Source organism: Colossoma macropomum, unplaced genomic scaffold (genome assembly GCF_904425465.1).
Source record: "Colossoma macropomum unplaced genomic scaffold, Colossoma_macropomum, whole genome shotgun sequence".
NCBI classification, from domain to species: Eukaryota; Metazoa; Chordata; class Actinopteri; order Characiformes; family Serrasalmidae; genus Colossoma; species Colossoma macropomum.
Window position 1 is genome coordinate 12,686,277 of NW_023494805.1, and position 24,302 is coordinate 12,710,578.

Consider the following 24,302-nt stretch of genomic DNA (forward strand, 5'->3'; position numbering starts at 1 on the left):
AGACATTTTAGGCCAAACCTTTTCTTAAAACTATCATAAAACAACGTCTTAGGCATCAGGTAAGGCATTTGTAACTACCTTATGTAATAAATAATTGTAGAGACATTAAATGCTTCAGACGTCTGGTTCCTATCACCGCCACTCTGAAGAATTTTGCTTTTTAAGTTGAAGTGGAATTCACACTTAATACATTAACTATGAAGTTCTACTGTACTATCAGAACTAGGTGAATGTAGTGTGGTTTGAAGTGAATGAGAATAATGCAAAGCATTCAAGACCAAGAAAAATCACATGGCTTTTTCCCCTTTGCTTTAATATTCATTCAGTATTCCAGCAGCTATTTAATATGCATGTTATTTTGTACAGATTTATATTACACAGCAACAATAGTTCTAGCTCCGTACACTGGTTTTCTTTGCAGCTTCCTCTTGGCAGAAGTCATATTTTTTTTAAACCGTTATAACCATAGCAACTATCATGAAAAAATTACAAGTGCAATAATTGAGAGTAAAACTTCACAGTACAAAAAAAAGGAATAAACTAACAGCTTATAAGACAATACTAAAAAAAATTAAATGTATAACAGAAATGAGAAAAGAAAATGAGTAACGAGCGCTCGCCTCATTTACTTGCCATCACACTTCAAAAACATGGTTTTGATTAAGAAAAATGTGTACATAAAACACATACAGCACACGATATACTTCAACTAGAAATGTAAGCTTACATTTGCATGTACACACATGCACAAATGTCTTGACAGCAATACTTTTTTCAGTACTTTTTTTTTTTTTGTAAACATGTCCATCATGGACCTACCAAGGACCGACTAGAAAAGCAACCGGAGAACGTTTGACCACTGGACAGAAGTATTTAAAGAAGCAAGGCTGGATGTTCTGTAACAGGTAAACATCATTCAGCCTGGCAGACTGCTAGGTATGATAATACCAAACCATACAGAGTCTTGAGCTGCATGCCGCTACACCAAACTGCCATGTTTGAAATGAAGTGTCAATACTACCTTATGGCCCATGAAGAGCTTATTATTATTGTAAACATGATTCAGTTTAGCATTGGTCCATGCGTTACACATGTAATCTCCGGTTGCAAGTCTAATCACGATAAAACTTGATTCGATTCACTCACGCTTTCCATGAATGGGTCAGGAGGAACGTGGCCATGCTGTGCATTTGTCCTCACCCCCAGTTCAGGGCTGTTAAGTTGGCCCACAGCCAAGCCTTCACCCCTCGTCTCCACATTTTCTTTAATACTGATTAATTGTTTAAGTGGTTCGAGTTTAATGCCTAAAGGCAGGATTACCAGTCCTCGACTGGTACCTGGATTAGCTTCAATCCCCAAAACAGCGCCAAAACACAGGCTTCTAATTTATTCACTCTATGAAATGAAATACGGTAGGATAGTATATGTATAAACATATAATTAATCTAGTGTAAATAAAAGCAAAACTGAAAAAACTTCATGAGAACAAACAGTAGTACCATGGAAATGGATATGGATGGAATGTATCATCAAGTGCCACTAGAGGGCAGTAAACATTCATATTCAGTCTGAAACTGCCACTGGAGCTTCATAGCAAAATGTAGGGGCCTCAATTGTACAAAAGGACTTTTTTTCCACTTTGCACTGAATGATATACCTACATGCACAGAAGTACCTCAAGTTTGGAGTACCCTTCACAGAACTACAATACATTAAACTGTTAAACAGACACCAGCAATAGTAAGTTTGTACCAACGTCCTTTCAAGGTTCGAGTTGGTCCAACAAGCTTTGAAAGAGAACTGTGTCAAAATCTGATTTTAAAAGCTTTAGCTTTCTTCCACAGCAGGAGGGATGATACCACAGAAAAGAATTTGAGTAGTGACTTTTACAAGTCCTTCCAGTTCAATTAACACAAGGATTCTCAACTTCAGCCAAAAAAGTCTTCAAATTCCAGTTGAGATAAAGCATTTTGGATCTGGATTCAAACTTGGCACCGCTTTTTTTTTAACCTCATTTCTTCTCAGTCCCTCAGACAGTCTTCCTCGGTGATGCCCTGTGCCCGCAGCTCTTCTAGGACGTTGTCCAGGTGCCCGGAGTCAGGGTAACCGTGGCCAGTCAGGTTGGAGCCAAACTCAGTTTTGTGGTGGACTTCGTTCCAGATGACCGTGTCTGCCTCACCGGTTGTGCTGGATGTCCCCACGGAGAAGATCAGCCTGCGGTCCCACGCAACCAGCAGCAGCTTCAACACCTGAGGAGAGGGGGAGGTAGTAAGATTTAAATAGTAGTAGATATAGGGTGTCGAAGCATTTTTCACTAGGATTTTGCAAGTTAGCTAACTGCATTTATTTATTTTATTTGTGCGTTTACTTGCTTATTTACAGAAGTGAAACTGTTACATCTATACATTTGTATTCAAATGGAAGTTTGGACCATGAATCTGAAGGGAAGGGGGGTTCATTAGCTGACTTTCAGTTGAAAAAAAAAACAGGCCCTTTCTGTGAAGTCAACAGGTATCTACACTCAGATTACCCCAGATGTAACATTTCAAGCTAATTAAAATGCAGCATATCCACCTGTTCAATAATGTTAACAAGCTTTAAGTCTTTGAACTGTTGAACTGTTTAGTCTTAGCAGTATTTTTCTGTAAAGATGGGTCTCTATATGGCTTAACCATTGCCTAAAACAGTTCGCTCACGTAAATAGTGAGTACACATTATGTCCATCACAGCTTCCAAAAGCACAGAGGCACTGTGTTAGAGCAAACTACTTTTGTATATTAGGCAGGACTGAGTGAGTTTCAATGGTCATATGTTTTCATTCCAGGATGTGTTTTAAAAGTGAGCAGGTGTAGATAGAAGCAGTGGACACTTACCAGGCGGCCTTTCTCACTGTCGGGAAGGTAGCAATGCCGGGGGAATCCACGAGCTGTGAAGGGTTTACCGGGGTTTGGATGCTCAGGGCCCTGTGGCAGAAAGGGAAAAAGAAGTTGAGAGTCAATTATTATGATCTGTGATTGTTAGGCAATTATTAACAATAAAATGAATCTCTCTTTAACTGCACACTGATCCATTATTATAAAACTACAGTTCAATGTTTGTTTAATCAACACTCGTCAACTACAAACCCGTCATGGTTAATAGTTTATGGATTTCTTTATTTTAGTTCAATGATTCGTCATCATGACAGATACTTTGGCCCTACTGGCACACAAGGAAAAGACATACTAAAATGTAAAAAAGCTGTTTTATATAATAAAAACATGGATGTTTATCAATGACAGTTTTTCAAAAATACTTCTCGCTCCAGCTCTAGATTTGTTCATTAGCTCATGATTTAGTGCTCTGGTTTGAAGTGGACATTACATCCACAGAGGAAGTCTGATATAGTAAAGTCTTACCTGAATGCCAGGTGGTATGTTGTAAATGATGCGGATGGTTTTGCAGTCTGGGTGTCCAGGCAGTGAGTGGGGGATGACGTGGTACTCCATCTTGCCAGGTGGTTGGTTACCAGTCTTTACTCCATAGATGGTCTTGCAGGTGGGGCACTGCAAGCTGCCGTCTTTGTTTCCGTTGTTGTACATTGCCACCAGGCACTGCAGGTGGTACTGATGTCCGCACTGAGAGAGACGACCGACGGACTCTGCCCGAGAAATACCACCCACGCCAGGGCCTTTATAGCCAGAGGGGCCTGCAAGAGCCTCCATACAGATAGTGCAGTCCTGCAGAAGAGCCAGGAGAGAAAAGAGTATGAAATGCTGGTACCAGCAGAAAAAAGGGAATATATGGGGTAGCACGTGGTGTTACAGTAAAAGATTTGGTGAGCTGGAGACTTACTTCCTCTGGGGGGTTGCGGACCTTCTGCAAGTACCGTCGCACCACTTCCTCAGGAGTTCTGCCTGTTGATGTAGACAGATTTGAGAGTCAGCATTAATGTGAAAAATGGTAAAAAGCTTATTTTCAATAACATAAAACATCAAAATATAGTATTTTATTCCAAATACATTTGAAAAAATATTCTAATAGGACAGTAAGCTCTGTATCATATCACATCACAGGTAGGAAATTTTTGATGTGTCTAGAATAATGAACAAACCTGTAGATATATCAAGAGTAACACTGAGACTGAAGCTGTAATAAAATTAATATCCAAAAATATTTTAAATGTGGTGATCAATTTTTAAAGCAGATAACTTCACAAGAAATGACCATAGGTAAATAACTGCATAAGATTCTATATTAATTTATAACATTCTGTTGTTCTAAAAACCAATATATGTCAAATTAAAGCTTTAAACATACGTTCTCTTTATAAAATTTCAATCTTGAACACAACGTCAATCAATAATGTGGCGCGTGATTCCAGACTTTATCTGTGCGTTACCTTTTCGGGCTTGCTTCTTGGTGGTCTTGCGGCAGCAGTGGCCCAGGCCTGGCACTGGCTTTATATCACTCTTGCTGACAGGTGGGGGGTGGAGTACCAGTTTGGGTGGGCGGGTCAAACAGACAGGAAGTCCTGCAGCACTCATCAGGATGCCCGTTATTCCTGAAAGAAAAAAAAAAAGTTACTCCTGAAGTTCTATTTCTACAAGGCCTGGACGACATCTAAAAATAATTAGCACAATATTTTCTTGTTAAATATTATGTTACAGCAAAGGCATTTTGGAATTCAGCCACGATTGTCTGTGGGAAACCATGAGGTATAATATTTTCAAATTTTACAACTCATCTGAACCACTGGGACACTTAAGCTGTGTGGAAAAAGTAGAAGATTTTCCTCAGATGTTATGTTGCATACTGAGAAACCTGCAGCAGGTGCAGAATGTACTCTACTGTAGCCCAACAGCTTATCAACAGCTTATCAATACTCCTTAATAATCTATTGTTTCAACAGTAAAAGGTAATAAAACAATACATGTAAATATCACCTATTAGTATTTAGTAAGCTGTCTGAATTTAAATTAGTCCTCTCTGGTTCTCCATCAGTTCTCTTTACCAATGTGGCGATGAAGCATCGTTAGAAGGGGTTATTTGTCAATGATAGCTGATACTCAATCACACTGCTGTATTGCACAGGCCAATTTCCTACAATCATTACAGCCTACACTTGTGTATGTATGTTTTTCTTCCTAGAGACTCACCAGCCAGGGCTGGGTGAACAGGACTGGATCCATTTAGGTTCTTAACGGGGACTGTAGGGACCCTGAAACACACAATAAAACATTATTAATCACAGCCATGTTCTACACACAAACACAAAAAAACCACATTGTACTAAAAACGAATTCAAGGATGCACTGTGAGGCACTGTGATGTAGGATTTAAACGTGGTAATTAAAGTTTATGAAAGGCATCAGTTTTAAGAAGTTAGAACCAATTATGATAACGAACTGTAACAATATACAGTAAAGTTTGCAAGTAAAGTATGGCCATAAAAAAAAAGGGTGATTTTCAAATATTAAAAAGTTTGTTAGGTTTGTTAATTGTTTATTATCTATATTTCACTACTGTATAAGTAATTCCTTCAGTCACATTTTTATATTCAGGGTACCTAAAAAAAAAACAATTCTGAATCTGTTGAAACCACTGAATCAAACTGAATAAAACTGGTACAGTCTGATTTTTAATGATCCACTGAGTCATTTTAGGGAGTTGAACTGCAAGGTTAGAGATTTACACCTCTACATTCCACGTAATCTGGCCTCATTGTGTAACGACAGCAATCTGAGGCCAATCAGACATTGGTGCCATGTTGTCCGCTAGACACCTGTTCGCAACCCCTTCTCAACCTGATGAAGTGCCGAATCATGCTAGAGTATATAAACCAGGTCACACCTTCTGCCAGGTCTGCTGACAACAAAAATAATCATTCTAATTTTAGCATGACCCAGCATTGTTAGGATACACCATAGCAACTAGCTCACATAGCTGTAATTAGTGAAAATAGAAATATGAAGATAACGAAAACAACAGTCAGTAAAAGCCCCTGACAGGTATTTTGCCTGGATAGGCTACAACACACTGTCCATAAGTGCTACATGGTATCTTAGGTACCAGTGAGTTTATATGCAACAGATAGGTCTAACAGAGTCCCTGCTTTAATAACACAACAAAGCAAGCACCACTTTATTCGGATTATTTAATGTTGTGCATTAAAGTGGTCAATTGAAATATGTTGTCTAACAACATAGACATTGGCAGATACAGTCATATACAAACGTTTGGGGCCCCCTGGTCAAATGACGTTTTGGTGATTTTGTAAGTGTTACTAAGTTACACATCCACTACAGAGAACACACTTCTGCACATTTTAATGCACCAGCTTGTTTACTGTATAAGATGTTTTGAGAAATCAATAAAACTCATAATTTGAACAGGGGTGTTCAAACATTTGACAATGTACATTAGTGTTCGAAAGCAAGGAATCACAATAAAACTCCAAACAAAAAAAAACTACAAATATATAGAATTATTCTATTAAAACGGAGAATGATGAACAAAGCCATAGGTGATGGCTGAGAAAGCTGTATAACATTGAGAAAAAAAGTTATTACTGATAAGTTAAACCGATATCCAGAATGCCTCATATCTGAACAATGGTGATTAAACTACTGCAAATAATGTGTCAAGAAATTACTAAAAACAAAAAATTACAGTACATTATTTAATGTCCCCAAAAAACTTGAAATATTGAATAATATGCCATAAAATGTGTGTGGCTTGTAGCAATTCAATTTACACTGTGTAAATTAAAACTGAATAAAAATAACAGCAATTATTACTATGACAAGTTCCAAACTGTTGAACACCAGCATACAAGAAAAATACCAGATATCGGCAGTGGCCTAGAATTCCCATACTGGTGCTTCCCTCATTTAAAGCACATAAAAACATGCTGAGGAAAACTCAAGAATTTAAAATTTAAACCATATTCTGTTATGATCACTATAAAAAACAAGCACATCTGTCAAGGACATGACTGAATAAAAGAAGAACAGCACAATCGTAGAAGATACTCACGAGTTAACCTTGATTACGGTCATGTTTTCAGGTATTCAGCCAAAAACAAAACAGACAAACAGTCAAAACTGCAGACAGATAAAAAGTTCGGATTTGTGCTGTTCTCGCCGCAATGATGTCCTCAAACAAGCTCTCAAAACTCTCTTGTAATGTTTCTAAGCAGCCACATAGTCTGACTATACGAGTATTCAGCTACAAAAAGGTTTTGCCTCTCGTTCCCTCTCTTTTTCTCCCTGTGGATGGATGATGTGTCTCCTCTCCTCCCGCGCTGCCTCTTATAGAGCTAATCCACCTGTTTCCATCTGTTGACAAGCGGCTGGGAGAGGTGAGGCACGTCACACAGCTCAGGATTACCTTTCAACGTCACACTCCAGCACTCCACCATAAGGCACCATCACAGCCGCACATACGGCATAATGAGCCAGTGCACGCTCAAACAATTCACGTGTGCTTGCTGCTCCAGGTTCAGGTGAAAGTAGGTGAAGAGGTGAAAGGCTCTGGTCATGCAGCATTTCCCCTAGATTTCCTTAAGGCCGGGTGGTAGATCCTTCAAAGCTACCAGAGTTATGTGTACATGACGCAATCAAACTCATGTAAGCAAGAGTAGTATCAGCCCACAAAGTATTTTAAAGTGAATACACAGAATTTTAGTCCCCTTTTCTTTTGTTTAAATGCAATTGCAATTTTATAGTCAATTTACAATCAGTTAATTTATATTAGAACAATGCATGTGCACCTGAATGCTTAACAGTGGGCCAAAGACTTTTTAAACATTATAAGTTGCTTACATTTCTTTTGGAACGTATCAGAATAGTGTCAGCGGTGATTTTTTTTTCCAGGTGGGGCCACAATATCTCTAAATACCTTTATTGTAAGTATTAACCACACTACTGAGATGGTTCATTCCACATAATATTTACTGTTTTACATTCAGGAGCAGACATGGTAAAATGTCTAATCCTGAGGCTTACCATTTCAAAGCCACCATACTCAGACATGCAAACTTGTGAGCAATGAGAAAGGTTAAAGTTCAGAAACCACCCACCTGTAGGGGGGTTGAGACTTGGTCCCCCTTCTCCTAAATATTTATTATAAATAGAGGTCATTCTAAAAACGGTGCTCATCATCTGACTGCAAAAAACGCATGCAGTGCTTGGACCCTGATTGCCATTTCTGTGTAATATGTAAGAATGAAGTGGTAGCTGATTGTCATGGTTGCAAACAATGATACTGTACACACAACACTTTTGCACCACTATTCGAAAACTACTAAAGAGAGAAATCATATGGGGAAATGAAAGTAACTTCACCTCCCTTAAAATCGTTACATTTCACATGTTTACAACTACTATATCTGTACATAAATGGCGAAGGGGGATTCTTCTTCAAAATTTTCCTTGTTGACAGCAACTCTTCCAATCATCTTCCAAGTGTTTATAGGGGTTTCCACAAAATATGATAAACAAGAGACTCTCAGAAAAGACCGAAGAGCGTACTGACAACACAGTTTTACATTTCAATACACTTTCTTTTACTTTTTTAAATTCAAATAAGTAAATAATTTCAGTAATGAGGTGTTGAATGTGTTAGATTCTCAAAACTTCAGTGGAAAAGATAAGAACTCTTGGCTTTCAATTATCTAAGCAAAACTAGGTTACATAAAGTCATTAAGTTACAAACATTTTCCTTAGTTTACTTAGTACATACTTGTACAAGCTAATGAAATCTTGCATTTATCGATGTCATCGCTTTGGTTCCCGCAGCCAATGGGAATGACGAGGCAGGATATACTCATTTTTAAACTGCTTAATCCTGCACAATACTCTGAAGCAGACTGCAAAAGGAAGAAAAAAAACTTCATAGGGTTCCCTCTAGGCCCCTACTAAAGCACCTATGAAGACCATACAAATACATTTACAATTTTTTTGTTGTTTTTTTCTTCTTTCTTTCCCCAGGGCTTCATAAGTCCTGTTGGCACATATACATGTTGTATTTCAAGAGATTTCACTCTTTGATTTATTGAAAGAACTATATTTAGAACCAGTTTCCCTTTTTTGTGTTTTTTCCATTGATATAATAAAAGTGTTTCATGGCATCACAGAGATGTATAAATCGTCCCTACATCTAGTTTAGATTCTGTAGGTTCCACAGATGTACATTAGCATCCTCCAGTCAGAAATGGAACCACACTGATTTTAGGTATAAAAAGGTGGCAAAACAGGTCCAGGAATGACTTGAAGTTTAAGAGTTAAATTAAATCCTGTGTGCTGCTAATAGAATTTAACACATCTATACAGTAACCCCACACAGAGTGTGTTCTTCCAACTGCTCTAAGAACACATTTACTACTCTAATAGTTTTAAATAATTTTCTTTTTTGCACAGTACTATATATGTAAATACACAAATACTCATATGGGCAGTCCCCACAGTAACTAAGATCACTTTCTGAAGTTCTGTTTATATGTTGGCATTGTAAGTGTTCACTTTTCTGACCAGAACAGAACAGTCTCTCCTTAGTACACTGGAACATACCACTCTGATCCAGATCTGGCTGTGGGTGAGTGTGACTGATCGTTCACAATGAGTGCACGTGAACAGTGACAGGCCAAACTAAGAGAACTTTATGAAACAGCTCACTGGTTAGGTGAGGTTGATTCAGTGTGAATGGGTGAAGTGTGATGGAGGCGTTCATAAAAACAAAAGATGAGGGAAGGGGGTTTGGGTTGGACGGTAAACCTCTAGTCACATTTGCTGGCAGCTAATCTAAGCAGCATTACCCATATGGCCCGCACTCGTAATCACCAAGTCACCTAAAGATACCTGAGCAGCTGCAGTACCTGACTGACACACTCGGCAGAGAAAAGAAAAGAGCAGGTGTGAGGAGCAGGAGGGACAGCAGAGGTCTTGTGTGGGGGCTCGCTGATGTGCGCTCTCGCTGACGACAGTCCTAAGTCACATTCACTCGTTCATGGGACCCTCCACATCAATCCCTACAAAATCCTTCTTACGCTCAACACAAAGTTGTTTGAAACAGATGATGTTCAGATGGTACTGTAATCAGAATGACTGAACTACAGACTGTCCTGTTGATGTGTTTAAACATCATTAAACTTTCATACAAATACAGTATCAGTACAACCAATGAAGGTTTGTTTTATTTTTTTCTATTTTCACACTTTAGAATAAAAAAGTGACGATATCGAAACTATAAAACGAAAAACATGGACTGAAGTGTTAAACAAATCAAAACACTTCTATTTCAGATTCTTCAATGAAGCCTCTCTTTGCCCTGATGAAGCTGCTTGAGGAATTGCCAAGAGTGTGTAAAGCTGCATCAGGAGCCACCTGGAATGTTTTTCAACAAGACTAAAGATACACATATGCCACCTTGCTGCTGCTGAAAAAAACTTGTTGGAGGGCACAATACATCATAACTTGGGGTGTAAAGATTCTCCAAATCCTTGATTTCTGAGTGATGGCTGGGTTCATACTTTTTTCCTTTGCTTTTTTCCCCTCCCAGGGTCAACAGCGCACAAGTGGGAGATGCTAAGTTTTGCGCATTAAAGTCATTACAGTTTCGCTACAATGCCAAGCTTCACTCATTAAATTTACTCTCCAAAGAAACATTTTATTGTGGCAAATTGCATCAGAATAAATGCAATGTTCAGCTAAAAGCTATTGTGAATGGGCATTAAAGCAGAAGGCTTTACACAAAATGTCTTTAACATTACAAAAAAAAATAAAAATCAAAGCCAAGTGTTAATTTTGTCAAATTGTGACTGTTACTGTACTTTCACGTCCTCTATCTAAAACACAAGCTTTATCAGATTAGGTTTGACTGAGCTGCAGTGCTCAATTTATGTTTTAATCCAGCAAATTCTGGCTGAGTAAAAGCTATTCTACAATCAGCTGAGCCACACAAATTAAACACTGCAACTGAATCCATCATAGCACTCTCAACCTTCTGATGGATCATCTAATCAGAGCATAAAATGTTTTCAAACTTTAAAATAATGATGCAGCAGGTAAACTGCTTAAGGAAATGTATGACTTGCAGCCTCCAGAATTAAATTCAAAAACAAATACTCATTTATTAATATGTGACCGATTATTCTGTGCCACCTATTAGTTTAGCATATATTGCATCTTCTGCAGAAGTTTAAAAATAAAACAGCAAATACTGACTTTCCCCATAAGCAATACTGTAACAGCTGGGATGACTCTTCATATGTTTTGGGTGTAGTTTGCACTCAACAGTAGGTAGATGCCGCCTTTGTAATGACTCATGCCGTGGCCGTTCATTGGTTAAGGTCTGTCTCCAGAGCCCTCTGACTTTTGAATAATGATGTGGTACCACACCGCTCTCCCACTTAAGGCTGGAGATGCTTCATGGAAACCGTGGGCCGATGCAGACATCCAATTTTTCACATACATATCTGTCACTGAAAGTGCCGATAAAAGTAACATTTACAGTATTACAGAAAAATGTAACACTTGTAGAAGATTAAAAATTATAAAATCTCCATTTTAATTATCAGTGAAACCTAATCATCAGTCCAATGTTAACATTTGCAACCTATTCATTTGTAACTTATTCAAAAAATGCAGTTCATAGCATTTCACATGCTAGACTGCTGGGCAAACGTAGCACAACAGCCAGAGACCAAACTTCATTCACTTAATTTCTGGCCAAAACAGCAACTGAGTACAAGTTATTTGTTTTTTAGTGCAGGAGAAAAACTAAACAGAAGCCTGAACAACTAAACTTAATGTCGTTTTTTCTGTATTTATTGTGTCCACCTTTTTCCTTTATCACAGCTTCCATTCTTTTTGAGAGAGTTACTTTCAATTTGTCAAAAGAAATCTGCAGGCATATTTTATCCACACTATTTCCTGCATCTCACAAAACAAAACAAAATACAACAAATAACACCAAACACTTTAGCAGTTAGTAAGGTGGCATTTCAACTAGACAAGATAGAGGGAGACAGAGAGAAAGACAGAGAGAGAGACAGAGAGAGAGACAGAGAGAGCGCTGATCAGACATAAAGACATAAATGCCATCTGGGGTCTGGGCTCTCACCTGCCAAAGACTATAAGAATCAAGCTCTCACACATGTGCATACAGACACTCAGTGGAGGATTTCCCCTTTAGCTACGCTGAGCAGCTCAACATACCCAAAGATTTTTGCTCTCTCTAGTGGTTCATAAACAGAAAACAAGTATTTCAGACCTGTTGAGATTGTCATTTTACATACTAAAACAAAAGAGGTTATTCAGCACAGAACAAAATGATCAAACAGTGTTTAATGGTTCTCGGCCACATGTAGCACATTTTCACAGCAATAATGTTACAACCAAAAGTTGCTGGAAAAAACTAAATTAGAATTTCATGGTTTGTGTGTCTCTAAAAACAGCAATGGGCTCCAAGATGTTGCAAGATTATGCCCTCCTATATACAGGAAACTATGTGCAGACTGAACTCCTATGCATCTTCATTGTATTGATTATTTATTCTGCAGCAAAATTACAGCACATTCGTTCTCTCTGAAATTCTTTTAATTAACTTTACAGATTTATAATGAGTCTTGGTTATTATGCTGTGGGCTTATCATATACTTTGGTTTGCAAAAGATCAGATTTTCTCTACAGATCCATCAGCAGCCTTTATTGTACAACCCAGAAAATTAAAGTGTATCTTCAAGCCAGTTTCTTCCATAACACAGTACTGTTAATAACTGTGTCTTACTTCATGCAAGTAGACGAATGCAAATGAATCAAGCTATGCAACCACGATTTTGCATGATGTTCCAACACATTTTGGTGTCGGACGGTCAACACTAACGGCACACCAGCAGTTTGATGAGTCTCTCACAGAACTAAATCACAGGTATAATTTATAACTTCTTTTCAACTACACACCAAAACAAAGAACGTTGGTTTATGGTCTATTTACACACGTATGCCAAAGTTTAAACACCCTTGGTCAAATAACATTTTTTTGGTGATTTTTAAGTGAAAATAAGTTAATACATCCTCTACAGAAAAAAAATATTAAATGTGCCATAACTTTTGTGCAGGCTATATTTTATTTTTTCTGAAATATGTTATAATCATCAAATAAACAGCAATTAAAGTGTGCAGAAGTGTGTTCTCTTTAGAGGATTTGTTAACTTATTTTCACTTAGAAATTCAACAAAACATGCAATTTGACAAGAAGTGACTTTTGCATACAACTGTATTTTAAGAACAAGAGAAAGTTATAATTTTTTTTATAAAAAAAACAGGAACACCTTATTAAATAATAAACTGTAATTATATATTTATACTAATTTCCTGCCACAAACTTTCATGAATAGCTATTGGATCAAATAGATTTGGTCACCACTTTTCCAATATGAGGCATTCTAGAGATTAGTTTTTGTTGTAAGGAAATTCTGGATACTTTATGTTTTTTTATGGAATAGAAAATTCCTGAATCCCTAAATCGTTACAGCTTTCTACCAGTTTTTTGAAACCTATAGAATATTAACATCACTTTACAATCCTTTACACATGTATAAGCAGTAAAACTGTGTTTTTATAAATAACAACACATTTGAAAGCTAGTGACACATTACTGCTTCTTCATTCCAATAGAACTAGTAAAGCTGAAGACATTCCTCTACAGTGGACATGTTCAGTTGTTGTGGCTGCTGGAATAATGGTAGAGCCTGTTTACAGATGCTTTGATTTGTCCTCTATTGCCCCCTTGAGTAGTGAGTGTTTAAATCACCACAGTAACAGCAGCTTGTTGAGTACTACGCGCTTGCAACCAGTTGGCTGACCATGGTCATGTGCGCTTGCATACCTGCATAGTTTTAGAAAGCCATAGCTTTAGAAAGAGAGGTAAAGCTGAATGCTCAGATCAATTCTGCTGTAAAGAACTTCAATGGAACGTCTGAAGAGGACACATCTGAGTATATCAGTGGCATATTATTGATTCTGATCCTTAGTATACGGCAGTCTTCAAAAACCCTCTCCAGTCCGCCTTCAAGAAGACTTAGGAGACCAATTAAAGGAACAGTCTGGCCAAAAATCAAACTGACACACTTGCCAGAAATGGCATCGAGATGTTATATAACCTCAAATAGACTTGCTTATGTGGTTTCTGTCACAATGTGATGTATTGTCATCTACAGAAAAGTACAAAAGTGTCCATTTTTCTAGACATTATTAGGTCATTTTGTGCCAGAAAGCACTGTATGGTTTTCTATAGAAAACAGTGCATCATTCAGTGTGAGACACCATATAAGCAAGTCTAGGCGAGAAGCAATGATTTAGAGATTTAGTATGCATGATGCTGACTGGTGGGTATAAGCTTCCACTGCTTGTTAGCTCCACCCACCAGTGCTAAACTAAGAAAGCAAGCTTTGGACACAAAACATGGCTCCAGAAATGTAATAGTTCTTTAAGGATTTCAGATTTGCAGACTTTCAGACATGCAGATGTTGCACTTACTTTAGTATCTTGATGAAATATCATAAATTTACAGAGCCTCATATCAGTAAAACCTGTAAAACATGATGCATGAGTGCCTGTATGGCTAATAAGGTCATCTATTCACTGAAAAGTTCTTACAGACTAGCTTAGTAGGTAAAACAGAGAGGCAGCTGAAGACAAGTACAAGTAGCTACTGCAGCATTAAAATGCACTCTCGACAGGAAAAATCCAGTTGCTATGAATTCTTTGGCTACTCTGAGGTTCTGGGGTACAGAACAGCTCACAGAATCAGACTGAGGTGGCGATTTTGTTCACTGCAACATTAAGCATCTTGTTGGTATTTACAAATTGTACTGTTTTAGAGCAAACCGTCTTAATGAGAATTTTCATATACGCTTTTTGTAAAGCTTTTCTTTAGGATGTTTATAAGTAAGGTTTATAGTGTTAGTGTCTGTGATGTCTAGGATAACCAATTTTCTCCCAATTGTGACATTCAATATCAGTCAAAAGTTTGGAAACACCTGATAGCAAAAATAAACAGTAAACATTGAACTGAAACATGTGTTGTACATCTGGTGTGTTTGGTCATTGTATCATATTGGAACGTAGGTGTTGGTGATTTCACAAAAATATATCATACGTCCAGACAGTTTTTACATGTCACAATACTTTACATAGACCCAATGCACTAGCAGTACCATATTTTAAAAAGCCATCAGAAACTAAACGTGATTATGTTCGTTCAGTGTTTCATACATTGTAGTGTCCAAGTCCAGTTCAGGCCTAATTACGTTCTCTTTGTAATGAAACATGTAGCTGGTTAGTGTTCTTTAAATATCAAACAGCATGCTTTTCTGAGCATATCATGATCACAATAATAAAATTGATCACAATAACTATAAAACACTGCAATACTGCCCACCTCTATCTTGGCACTTCTATTGTAATACGTATAATAATATGTAATACGTACTGACTACACAAAACCTTACTATTAGACTATTAGACTGCTGAAAGATCACTTTTTTGGTCTTAATTAAAAGAAAATTGCAACCATGTCTCTAAAATGCAGTTTTCAACAAGTAAACGTAATGTTTTTTCAAGGCTGCTGGAAAATCATTTCAGGCTACTCCTCATAATTAGAGTTGTCTTCACTATTATTGTAAAATGTACCGAAATGGAAAAATTAAAAGGTATGCTCTTTTAGGATTAGTTTTGTCCTTTAACTGGCATGGAATACTACATAAGGTGATTAATACAGTATAATTATTAATGCTGCTTAAGGCCCAAGAGCCAGATCAGGCCACGCAATCCTATCTGGCCCGCAAAAGTATTTGAATTTTCTATTAATATTAGCCTGTTTCACAATGCGCTGCACTACAGTCCCCAGCATGCACTGCAACGCAATGTGCTCCGACTCTCCTACCCCAACAACAATCTATTGGACAGCGGTTACACCTGAATTCTACACAATTCTACACAAATCCACACCAGTCATATCATCAAAATGCATTTCAGCTGCAGTTCAACCAATATGAACACCTAACATTAGCTCAGCAGCTCAGAAATTAAGCCCAAGTCTTATTGAACTTGCAGCAAAGAAAAGTTGCTCAGTGTCTAGTTCAAGCAAATAGGTAGGTTTAAAAGACTGAGCTCCTGTGAACATTTCAATTATGAATATTTCAAGGTCTACTACAAGTGCCTGTATGTTACTTTTAAAGTTTTTTGCATATTTTGAATAAACAATGGCCACTTGGGGTCAAAGAACAACATTAATTAAAAATGAAATAACATTTTTTTTCTGACCCACAGATTTGATAAGATTTTTTAATATGGGCCTTTTACTGGTTGAGTTTGACACCCCTGGTCTACATCGTATCCACCTCACTAACTTTTTGTGTGTTGACATTAATTTGGGCACAATGAAGAGAGCATATTATTTTGTGTGCGCATCACATGGGATAAAGTGAACTTTCAGTAAACTCCAGTTTCCATGTGACTGATTTGTATGCCACAGTAAGTGTGCGTTTGCTTGTTGGCTCGTCTTAGGAAACTGTCTACGGTTCTTTCCTAACCCTCTATTCACACTGCTCCTCTTTACAGATCCAGCCTGAAGCTGTGGCGTTCCAATGTCTGAGACAGGCCTTTGTCTCTAAAGGACAGCGTCTGCGTCTGGCTCGCTCGCTGGCTCTCTCTCACACACACACACACACACACACACACACACACACACACACACACACACACACACAAGCCAAACACTTGCCCAATGAACCCAACTTGTCCAGCAGCACCACCTTCAAGACCCAATCTTCCCCTCCCTCCACTTTGCCTCTATTCTCACACACACACACACACACACACACACACTTTAACTGCATTGTGTTGCAAATACAAACGGAGCTGCCGCCTGCCAACAAAGGTTGCTGTGGATACGCTAGCAGCGCACACACATACATACTCTCTCACACACAGTCTCACAATGAGGCACCGAAGAAGGGGGCCTGAAGAATGAGGCAGAGCCTGGGAACTGGGGAAGGGGAGAACCAAAACGGAGCGATAGAAGGGGGGATTCTAATGAATGAGTGACCTGTTGACATTGATGGAAAACTCCCAGCTCCAGTCTAGAACACTTCCTTTAATTTCCTTTACTTCCCACTTTCCATGCTGAACACTCAGCACTACAGAAGACACTGATGTTCTTTTCAGAGAAACAGACAAACTAAAATATGACAGATACATGGCTGTTGAGCCTAAAGAGGCTTTTGCCATATTTCCTGTCCTTTTCTTCTGTAGCCCATTCTGATTCAGAGGGTTTTCACAAAGTTGATCTCGGGCTTTAGCACTGGCACCACTAGAGCTTACCACAGAACCAAGACAGTATATCAAAACTCACCTATTACATGCTCCCAGTGACGCCTGTATCTATAATTATTTTAGATTCTCTTTGTGTGAACAAAAATACACCAGCGCAGTTTTTGTATTTCTCATGTGATCTGCTTGTGAAATACCAACTAAAAAAATGCAGTTAACTCATTTTGCTGTCTGCCACCAATTTCAAATACTTTGCACTGCACAGCACACATGTAAGAAAACAAATGCAAACCGTTCAGCTAGAAGTTTTACCTGTTCTCTAACCGGTCAAAGAACTACCACAATCTACAGTCTGTCAACTCGTCAGTGCTTTTTGTTAGCGATATAGTGGCCAATAAGAACACCGTTTACTTCATACCAACTCGACCTATCCATGTCCCGCCCACAAATGCCTTCTTGTGCAGCTACTTCCACCAGACTAAACCAGATCTACAAAAGTATCACTTTTGGTTTTCAGCAGAAAGCGAAAAAGAATTTTAATGGCAATGAAAATGAGAAAAGTTGTTTGTTTTCCTCGTTTTTCGTGCTGGTCTGCGCAGATGCGTCCCAACACTTTTAGTAGCAGTAGAGTTTAAACGTCAGCCACATGAAGCTGTTTCCAGGTTTCTATGAGGGATATCAGACGAGTGATTGATAACCTCTGTTCCTTTTAAGTATCAGAGCCAGGTACAACACCTAAGACCTTCTATTCCTGCTTGATACACAGAATACAGTTACTTTGCAGTTTTTAAATACATTTTTAAAATAAACTTTAAAAAATCCACTTTCGGTTCTGGCCACTGATTTTAATTTCGGTGCATCACTAACTGTAGCATGACTGAAGACATTCTACGAGATTGCTTAACAACAGTTTCCTTGTTGTACCTGCTATATATATTGACGCTGCAGAAAAAGAACAGCGACAAAGAGAAAAAAATAAAGGATTAGCTAACTAACAACACTAAACCTGCTGCAGCCAGCGAAGTTTGTGATTAGAATATCAATGAGATCCCCGAAAGAACCTCCACTCGATCTACCCTAACAGTCATACACCATTAAAACAGTCAATAAACACCATTAAAAAATAACAGCACACTCAAAGTGTAGGCTAGAGCTCCTCATTAGATTACATAGGATTTTACGCCAATGTAAAACTTGTAAAAGTCTCACAAGTGTAGCTATGAAAGAAAGTAGTTGTAGGTAGAGCATGGACAGGTCAACTGATGCCATCGTTGATGATAAATATTGCTTCCTCTTGACCCCTATTTTGACCCACATAGCTACTTTGTGAAGAAAGCAGGCTCTACTAGTTTACACCACAGCAACTCAACAGTGTCAAAGTTCTTGATGTTATACAGCCGTATACACTGCTGAACTGCATAGCCCTACATTCAAGAATGTCATAGTTACACTGATGCAACTCGTTTAGTGGAGAAATGTGTGTTACTTAACAGAATAAAAGCTTGAAAACATGAATGTCTTGTTGCATATCGCTAGCCAGCTGCAACACTTGAGTAATGGGGTTGCCACATAAGAAAAAAAATGGGTGTGACTCAGCTGGAGGCAGCTGTTGCCATGGAAACTCACCCAGAGGCGATGAGCGCCCGCGACTGTGCCATGGCGATCCTCTGGAGGGCAGGGCGGCTAAGGCCTGCCAGGCTGGAGCGTGGGGGCAGCGGGGCGGCACAGGCTGCCGATGCCACCGGGCCAAGAACCCGAGCTGAGGGGGTGGGGGCACAGGTGGTTGAGGTTGAGATGAGGGCGTTGGAGGGCGTGGGCTGGGCAGCGTTGGGCGCTGAGGCGGTGTGTGGAGTGGAGGAGGGAGGAGGGGGCGGTGGAACAGTGGGAGGAGGTGGTCGTGAGGAGGAAGAGGAGAGGGACAGGGCAGCAGTGGCTGAGCTCAGGATAGAGAGCGAATGTCCAAACCCGCCGCCACTGCTGGCACCCGAGGTGGAGTTCCTGTGTGGTGACAGTGCTCGGGACAAGGACGGTGGGTGGGGGAGGGTGAGGGAGTACGAGTGGCTTCGCGGGGCAGCTTTAGGGCTAGGGGGCTTGGGCATGGATGGAGGTTTCCGGCCCAGAGTCTGCGCCGCCAAGCTTGGAGTCTTGACGCCCAGGACCAGCATGCACTGCTGACAAGAACAAGGCTGGCCAAGAGAAGTGATAGCGCTAGCAGGAAGAGCACCGCTAGGATAAGCACTTCCATTTCCTCCCGTGATGCCCGAAACCCCCACCCCCAGGTGTCCTCCACTCCCGTTAGATGCCCAGGCATGCGGCTTGGGCAGCGGGCCTGAGACCAGGGGGTAGGCCAAGTCCGACCGTCTCTGGACACGGCGGCGCCGCTGTGTCTGCCGGTTGATTTGGGTCATGCCCTGCAGGTCGATGAGGTAGCAGAAGCCCAGTGGTGTCAGGTCCAGCCAGGGCTGCTGCCGGTCGTGCGCTGCCTGAATGGCGATGCCCACCTCCGTGTCATATGGAGTCCACGAGCCCGAGTCATTTTCCCACTCCCACACCCAGCCTTGACCAGGAGCAGAGCGCGGGTCATAGAAACTCCGCCGCACTGGACGCAAAGTACCTGTACAGAAATGAGATAAGCAGGTGATAAAAGTCATAGTCTCTTAAGAAAATGATGTCATACATCAGTCCCCAGAGAAACCGTATTTGTTCCAGATTTACCAATATTTTACCATTATTAACATTAAATATCTAAACTCTGAAGTGTAGGTTCACTAGTGTTATTCGACAGTAAATAATATTTTTGGCTCTATTTGTGTTGTACACATTGCAATCTCTGGTTCCTATGATGATCACTGTAAAGACATCAGTTAGTGAGTTTCTCTGCAATGAACCATTTCATATTAAACCACTCTGATATGACTTTGTTTACAATTAAACCACTGAATTATGCAGAAATTTTTAAACACTAGTGGTAAGCCCCTTTAATGTAGGCATAGCCAAAAGGACTATTCATAGGAAAACTGTAAAACACTACTAGCCAGTTCGCAGAACATGGATTAAACCTAGTCTTAGACTAAACTGTAACATCAGCGATGATTTACCACAGGCTCAAGCTGAATATGGATCTAGGAAACTGACATTGAAAGTACAAAAGTCATAAACCTCATTATAACTAATCTAATCTGCCTCAGACAAAAGCAAAGCACAATGGTGAAATTCCATGTCCGTTACAAATTCCACAGCAAAAAACAAGATGAGACGTAACATGAGCAACAATTTATGATAGTCCATAAAAAATGAGACAGTGCATGTAATGCATCAGAAAGGGTATTCATCTGACCCAGAGCCCCCCTCATGACCTCACTCTACAACTATTTGCTTCTCTCCTCCTTCCTCATGTTTTTTCTGGAGTAATGGGTCGTTGCCCTTCATCAGCCCTCCTCTCCGAGTCCCTCAGTCTTCCCATGTGGGCCACTCAGCCTTGCACAATGGCCTTTGTCAGTCAGTGGAGGGTGATGGAGTCTCTCAAAACTCTAAGCAGTCAACAATCCATCCCTTTGTTTTGGTTGCACTTCCCTCCATGCTTTTGCCTCCAATGTATTCCACCTCTCTCACCGAGAGAGGTGCTCTTATTGTACTGATGGGGGTTAATCTGCTCGGTCATTTCATCATTAGGAGAACCTTCCTGCGAAACTGCTTGCATTTGCTTTGCAATTAAGCCTCCCGTCAACACTGGGTGGAGAATAAGCAACGGCATATAAATTCAACTTAAAAGGGAATTCCAATGATTTTTAAAAGTTTTCTCTGTAAATACACTGTAAGATGTAAACAGAGTGGTTTGGTGTGAAATGCCTTTCAATAAAGGCATACGAAGTCAGAACTGTTTACAGTGGTGCTGATGGGAACCAGACATCTGAAGAATTTAATGCTCTAAAAACTAGCTCACAGAAAACGGTTACATGAAATGGCCATGAATGTGCTGCCTGACGCCTTATACATTGTCTCTGATCTGTTGTAAAACAAAGTTTTGGTCTAAAACACTTTAATACATTCACGGTAGAGAAATGCATGCAGGGCACAGTAATGCAAAATAGTACGCAAACAAAACTTATTTTTTAGGTCGGTCTCTATTTTATCATTATCACGTTAAAAATTGAGAAATGAGTAGGTTCACTGGTGGTTTTGGATAGTACATAAATACCTATATTTTTGTTGCAGACATTGCAACCTCTGGTTACCATCACCACCACTGTGAAGAGAAATCAGTATGTTTTTCTACAATGTACCCCACATAATTTTACATCAAAACACTCAGAATGACTTTACATGTCAACAAATGAATTTCGCTGACATTTTTAAACATCTGTGGAATTCCCTTTTAACAGTGATATAGATCAGTGGGCCCTAATGCCCTGTCAAACAAGAGTTACAGGCATCTATCAAAGGTATCAAGTGTGGAAATGTGATGTGACTCATAAGATTACAGTAATATACAGAAGTTTTTAAGACACAAATGAGTTGCATATCCATGTACGGATGTTAATGTTCATCCAGCAATGCATTTACCAAAAATCACACAGTTCACGTCCATCTTGCTCAAGAGATGAGGTTGGAAATCCTGAGCACTGGCTGGCAAATGCATAAAATTGCATAATAAACCATAACATTTTTAGTTTAATGCCATCTACAATTCCTGGCATGTTCCAGGGCCCCTGTATAGCTCTTGCACCCCTCAACCATTCAAGCCTTCCCCCCATCTATATGGTGCCCAAAAAGAGCTGCAAATAAACTCCTTCAAAGAACATCAAAGGGGAACTCCACAGATTTTTCAAAATTTCTGCTTAATTAAATGGTGAAAGATGTAAACAAAGTCATTAAGAGTATTTCGGAGTAAGGTGCTTTGTTCTAGAGAAACATACCGAGTCTGAATTGTTTAAAGTGGTGGTGATAGGAACCAGACGTCTGAAGTGTTCAATGCCTCTAAAAGCTCCATCACAGAAAGCTATTACATGAAATGGTTATGAATACTCAGCCTGATGTCTGAGAACATTTTACAGTAGTTCTGTGATAAAGTTTTAGTCTAAAACGTATCTTAAATAACTGATTTTAATCCATTTATGGTGGAGGGATACATTAAGGGCGTTCTAAGGCAAAATAGTCCCCCAAAAAAAGACTTATGTTTTCAGAAAAGTATTTTACCATCATCAACCCTGGTTATGGATAGTAAATAAAATGGCTATATTTTTGTAGTAGACCCCTGGTTCCCCTGGATCACCACAACAGTGAAGAAATCGGAGTCTGTACGTTTCTCGACAATAAATAATTTCACACCAAACCACTATGCAAGACTTTATTTACCTTATATCTCAACGACTGAATTATACAGAAATGTTAAAAACCAGTGGAATTACCTTTTAAATGTACAATGTGCTTTAACGCCAGTTGCATATCAACTCCACGCAAATGCAATAAGTTATTTATTAAGCTCAGAAAAAAAGTCGGAACTACACAAAGGCTATAAAAGTCACGTCCATCTTACCGGTATCTTGGCGAAACTGGTGCATGGACTGCAGATCGATGATGTACGGTGACAGTCTGGAGTCGACCTGGCCCAGCACCACGCTGCCGGCGCCCCGGGGGTCGCTGCGGATCACCGCCTCGATGTGGTGGGACACGGCCGGGCTGTAGGGCCGCCAGCGCCCGTGCTCGTTCAGCCATTCCCATACGACCACGGCCGACGCCAGCAACATCGCACACCTGCGAGAAAACAACACAAAACAGAACCATCGCTCGGGCTGCGTTTAGTGACGCCACCATTATTAGCTAAATCTACAGCGGCTAAACAATCCGCCAAAGCACTTTCACCACATCCACATTACATTTCTCAGCGGAGCCGCTCGGTTCCTATTCAGTCCTGCTGCAGCAGCGGCTCTTCACCGAGATACAAACCACACACCAGTGCAGCTGGATTGAAACCACACAGCTCGGTGTTACCAAGTCAAAAGTGCACAAATCTAACGAGATATGGTTTAGAAAGCTGTTGGGAAAACATTAAATCATTTAGCCAGCTAGCTAAGCAAGCCTGGCATTTTAACTGCTACCCTGAGGTAACATTAGGGTTAGCAAGCTAGCTGGCTAACAAAGCATTCGTCACAAAATGCGCCGTTTTCAAAATAAAATGTCGGTTAATCCGACCATCGTGATCGCGAACAACTAGCTTAATGTCTTGTGTTTTAGAAAATAAAAGGCTGACAGTTTGCCAGTATCTGTCGTTTGCACGCAAGTTAACCATACAGAGTGAAATATGCAGCTAGCCAGCCTAGCCAGCTCTCGCCTTTGAGGATTTTCATATCGGTGAGCAGTTTAGCTAAACAGAAAGACACACGGCTAGCAGATACCAACAAAAAGAGAAAAAAACTTACCAAAAAGACTTCTTCCTTCTGCACTCAGAACGAATGCGAGGGTGAATCCTTTGGCACATACATCTTTAGTTCACCGCTCGGCGAAAGCTGCTGTACCCCAGCGACGCCTGTCTGGATAGTTTTCCTGCGAAATCAACTCACTGAAGTGTCTTCATCAAATACTCAGGCAGAGTTTACTCGGCAACACAGCGCATAACAGCAGCTCCTGAAGGACGACACACGTCCAGCCAGCTGCTAAACGGCGGTTTCTAATCGCACCAATGTTACAGTCTTTCTGTCTACTTAAAAATCTAGTGTTTTAGCCTGATGGTGATGATGGACTCCTGCTTGTTTTCGTGCATTTCTCCAGTTTCCACGCCCAAACACGACAAAGGGGCCAATCGCCCTTCCCCACTTCTACAGTCTCCGCCCTCCAGCCTGAACAGTTCTGTGCAAACGTCCAGGCGTTGCTTGATGGCGTTAAAATACATTTGCATGCATTTTCACATTTGAGATGGTTGATCATAATGTACAGCGAAGTAGATTTCATGATTACCTACTGTTTCACACCAGCAATAAACACGGCGTT

General features: G+C 39.9%; 1 protein-coding gene across 1 annotated transcript; it reads right to left on the reverse strand.

Moving 5' to 3' along the window:
- Nucleotides 1–292: 292 nt before the first annotated feature.
- Nucleotides 293–24,266, reverse strand: dtx4a (deltex 4, E3 ubiquitin ligase a). Its single transcript, XM_036596762.1, has 9 exons — nt 23,735–24,266; nt 22,852–23,069; nt 18,942–19,929; nt 5,139–5,200; nt 4,382–4,543; nt 3,835–3,896; nt 3,399–3,719; nt 2,874–2,963; nt 293–2,249 (listed from the first exon to the last, which is right to left on the reverse strand). Exons 1-9 carry the CDS (start codon nt 23,791–23,793, stop codon nt 2,022–2,024), a joined length of 2,190 nt encoding a protein of 729 aa, XP_036452655.1. The 5' UTR covers nt 23,794–24,266; the 3' UTR covers nt 293–2,021.
- Between the last annotated feature and the right edge of the window lie 36 nt (nt 24,267–24,302).

Coding starts and splice junctions, on each gene's coding strand:
- dtx4a (XM_036596762.1), bottom strand. CDS start 23,793: ATGTGCCAAAGGATTCACCCTCGCATTCGTTCTGAGTGCAGAAGGAAG. Junction 5,201..18,941: donor CGGGCGCTCATCGCCTCTGG/GTGAGTTTCCAT, acceptor TGTGTGTTTCAG/GGTCCCTACAGTCCCCGTTA. Junction 2,250..2,873: donor ACAGTGAGAAAGGCCGCCTG/GTAAGTGTCCAC, acceptor CCCTCTCCTCAG/GTGTTGAAGCTGCTGCTGGT.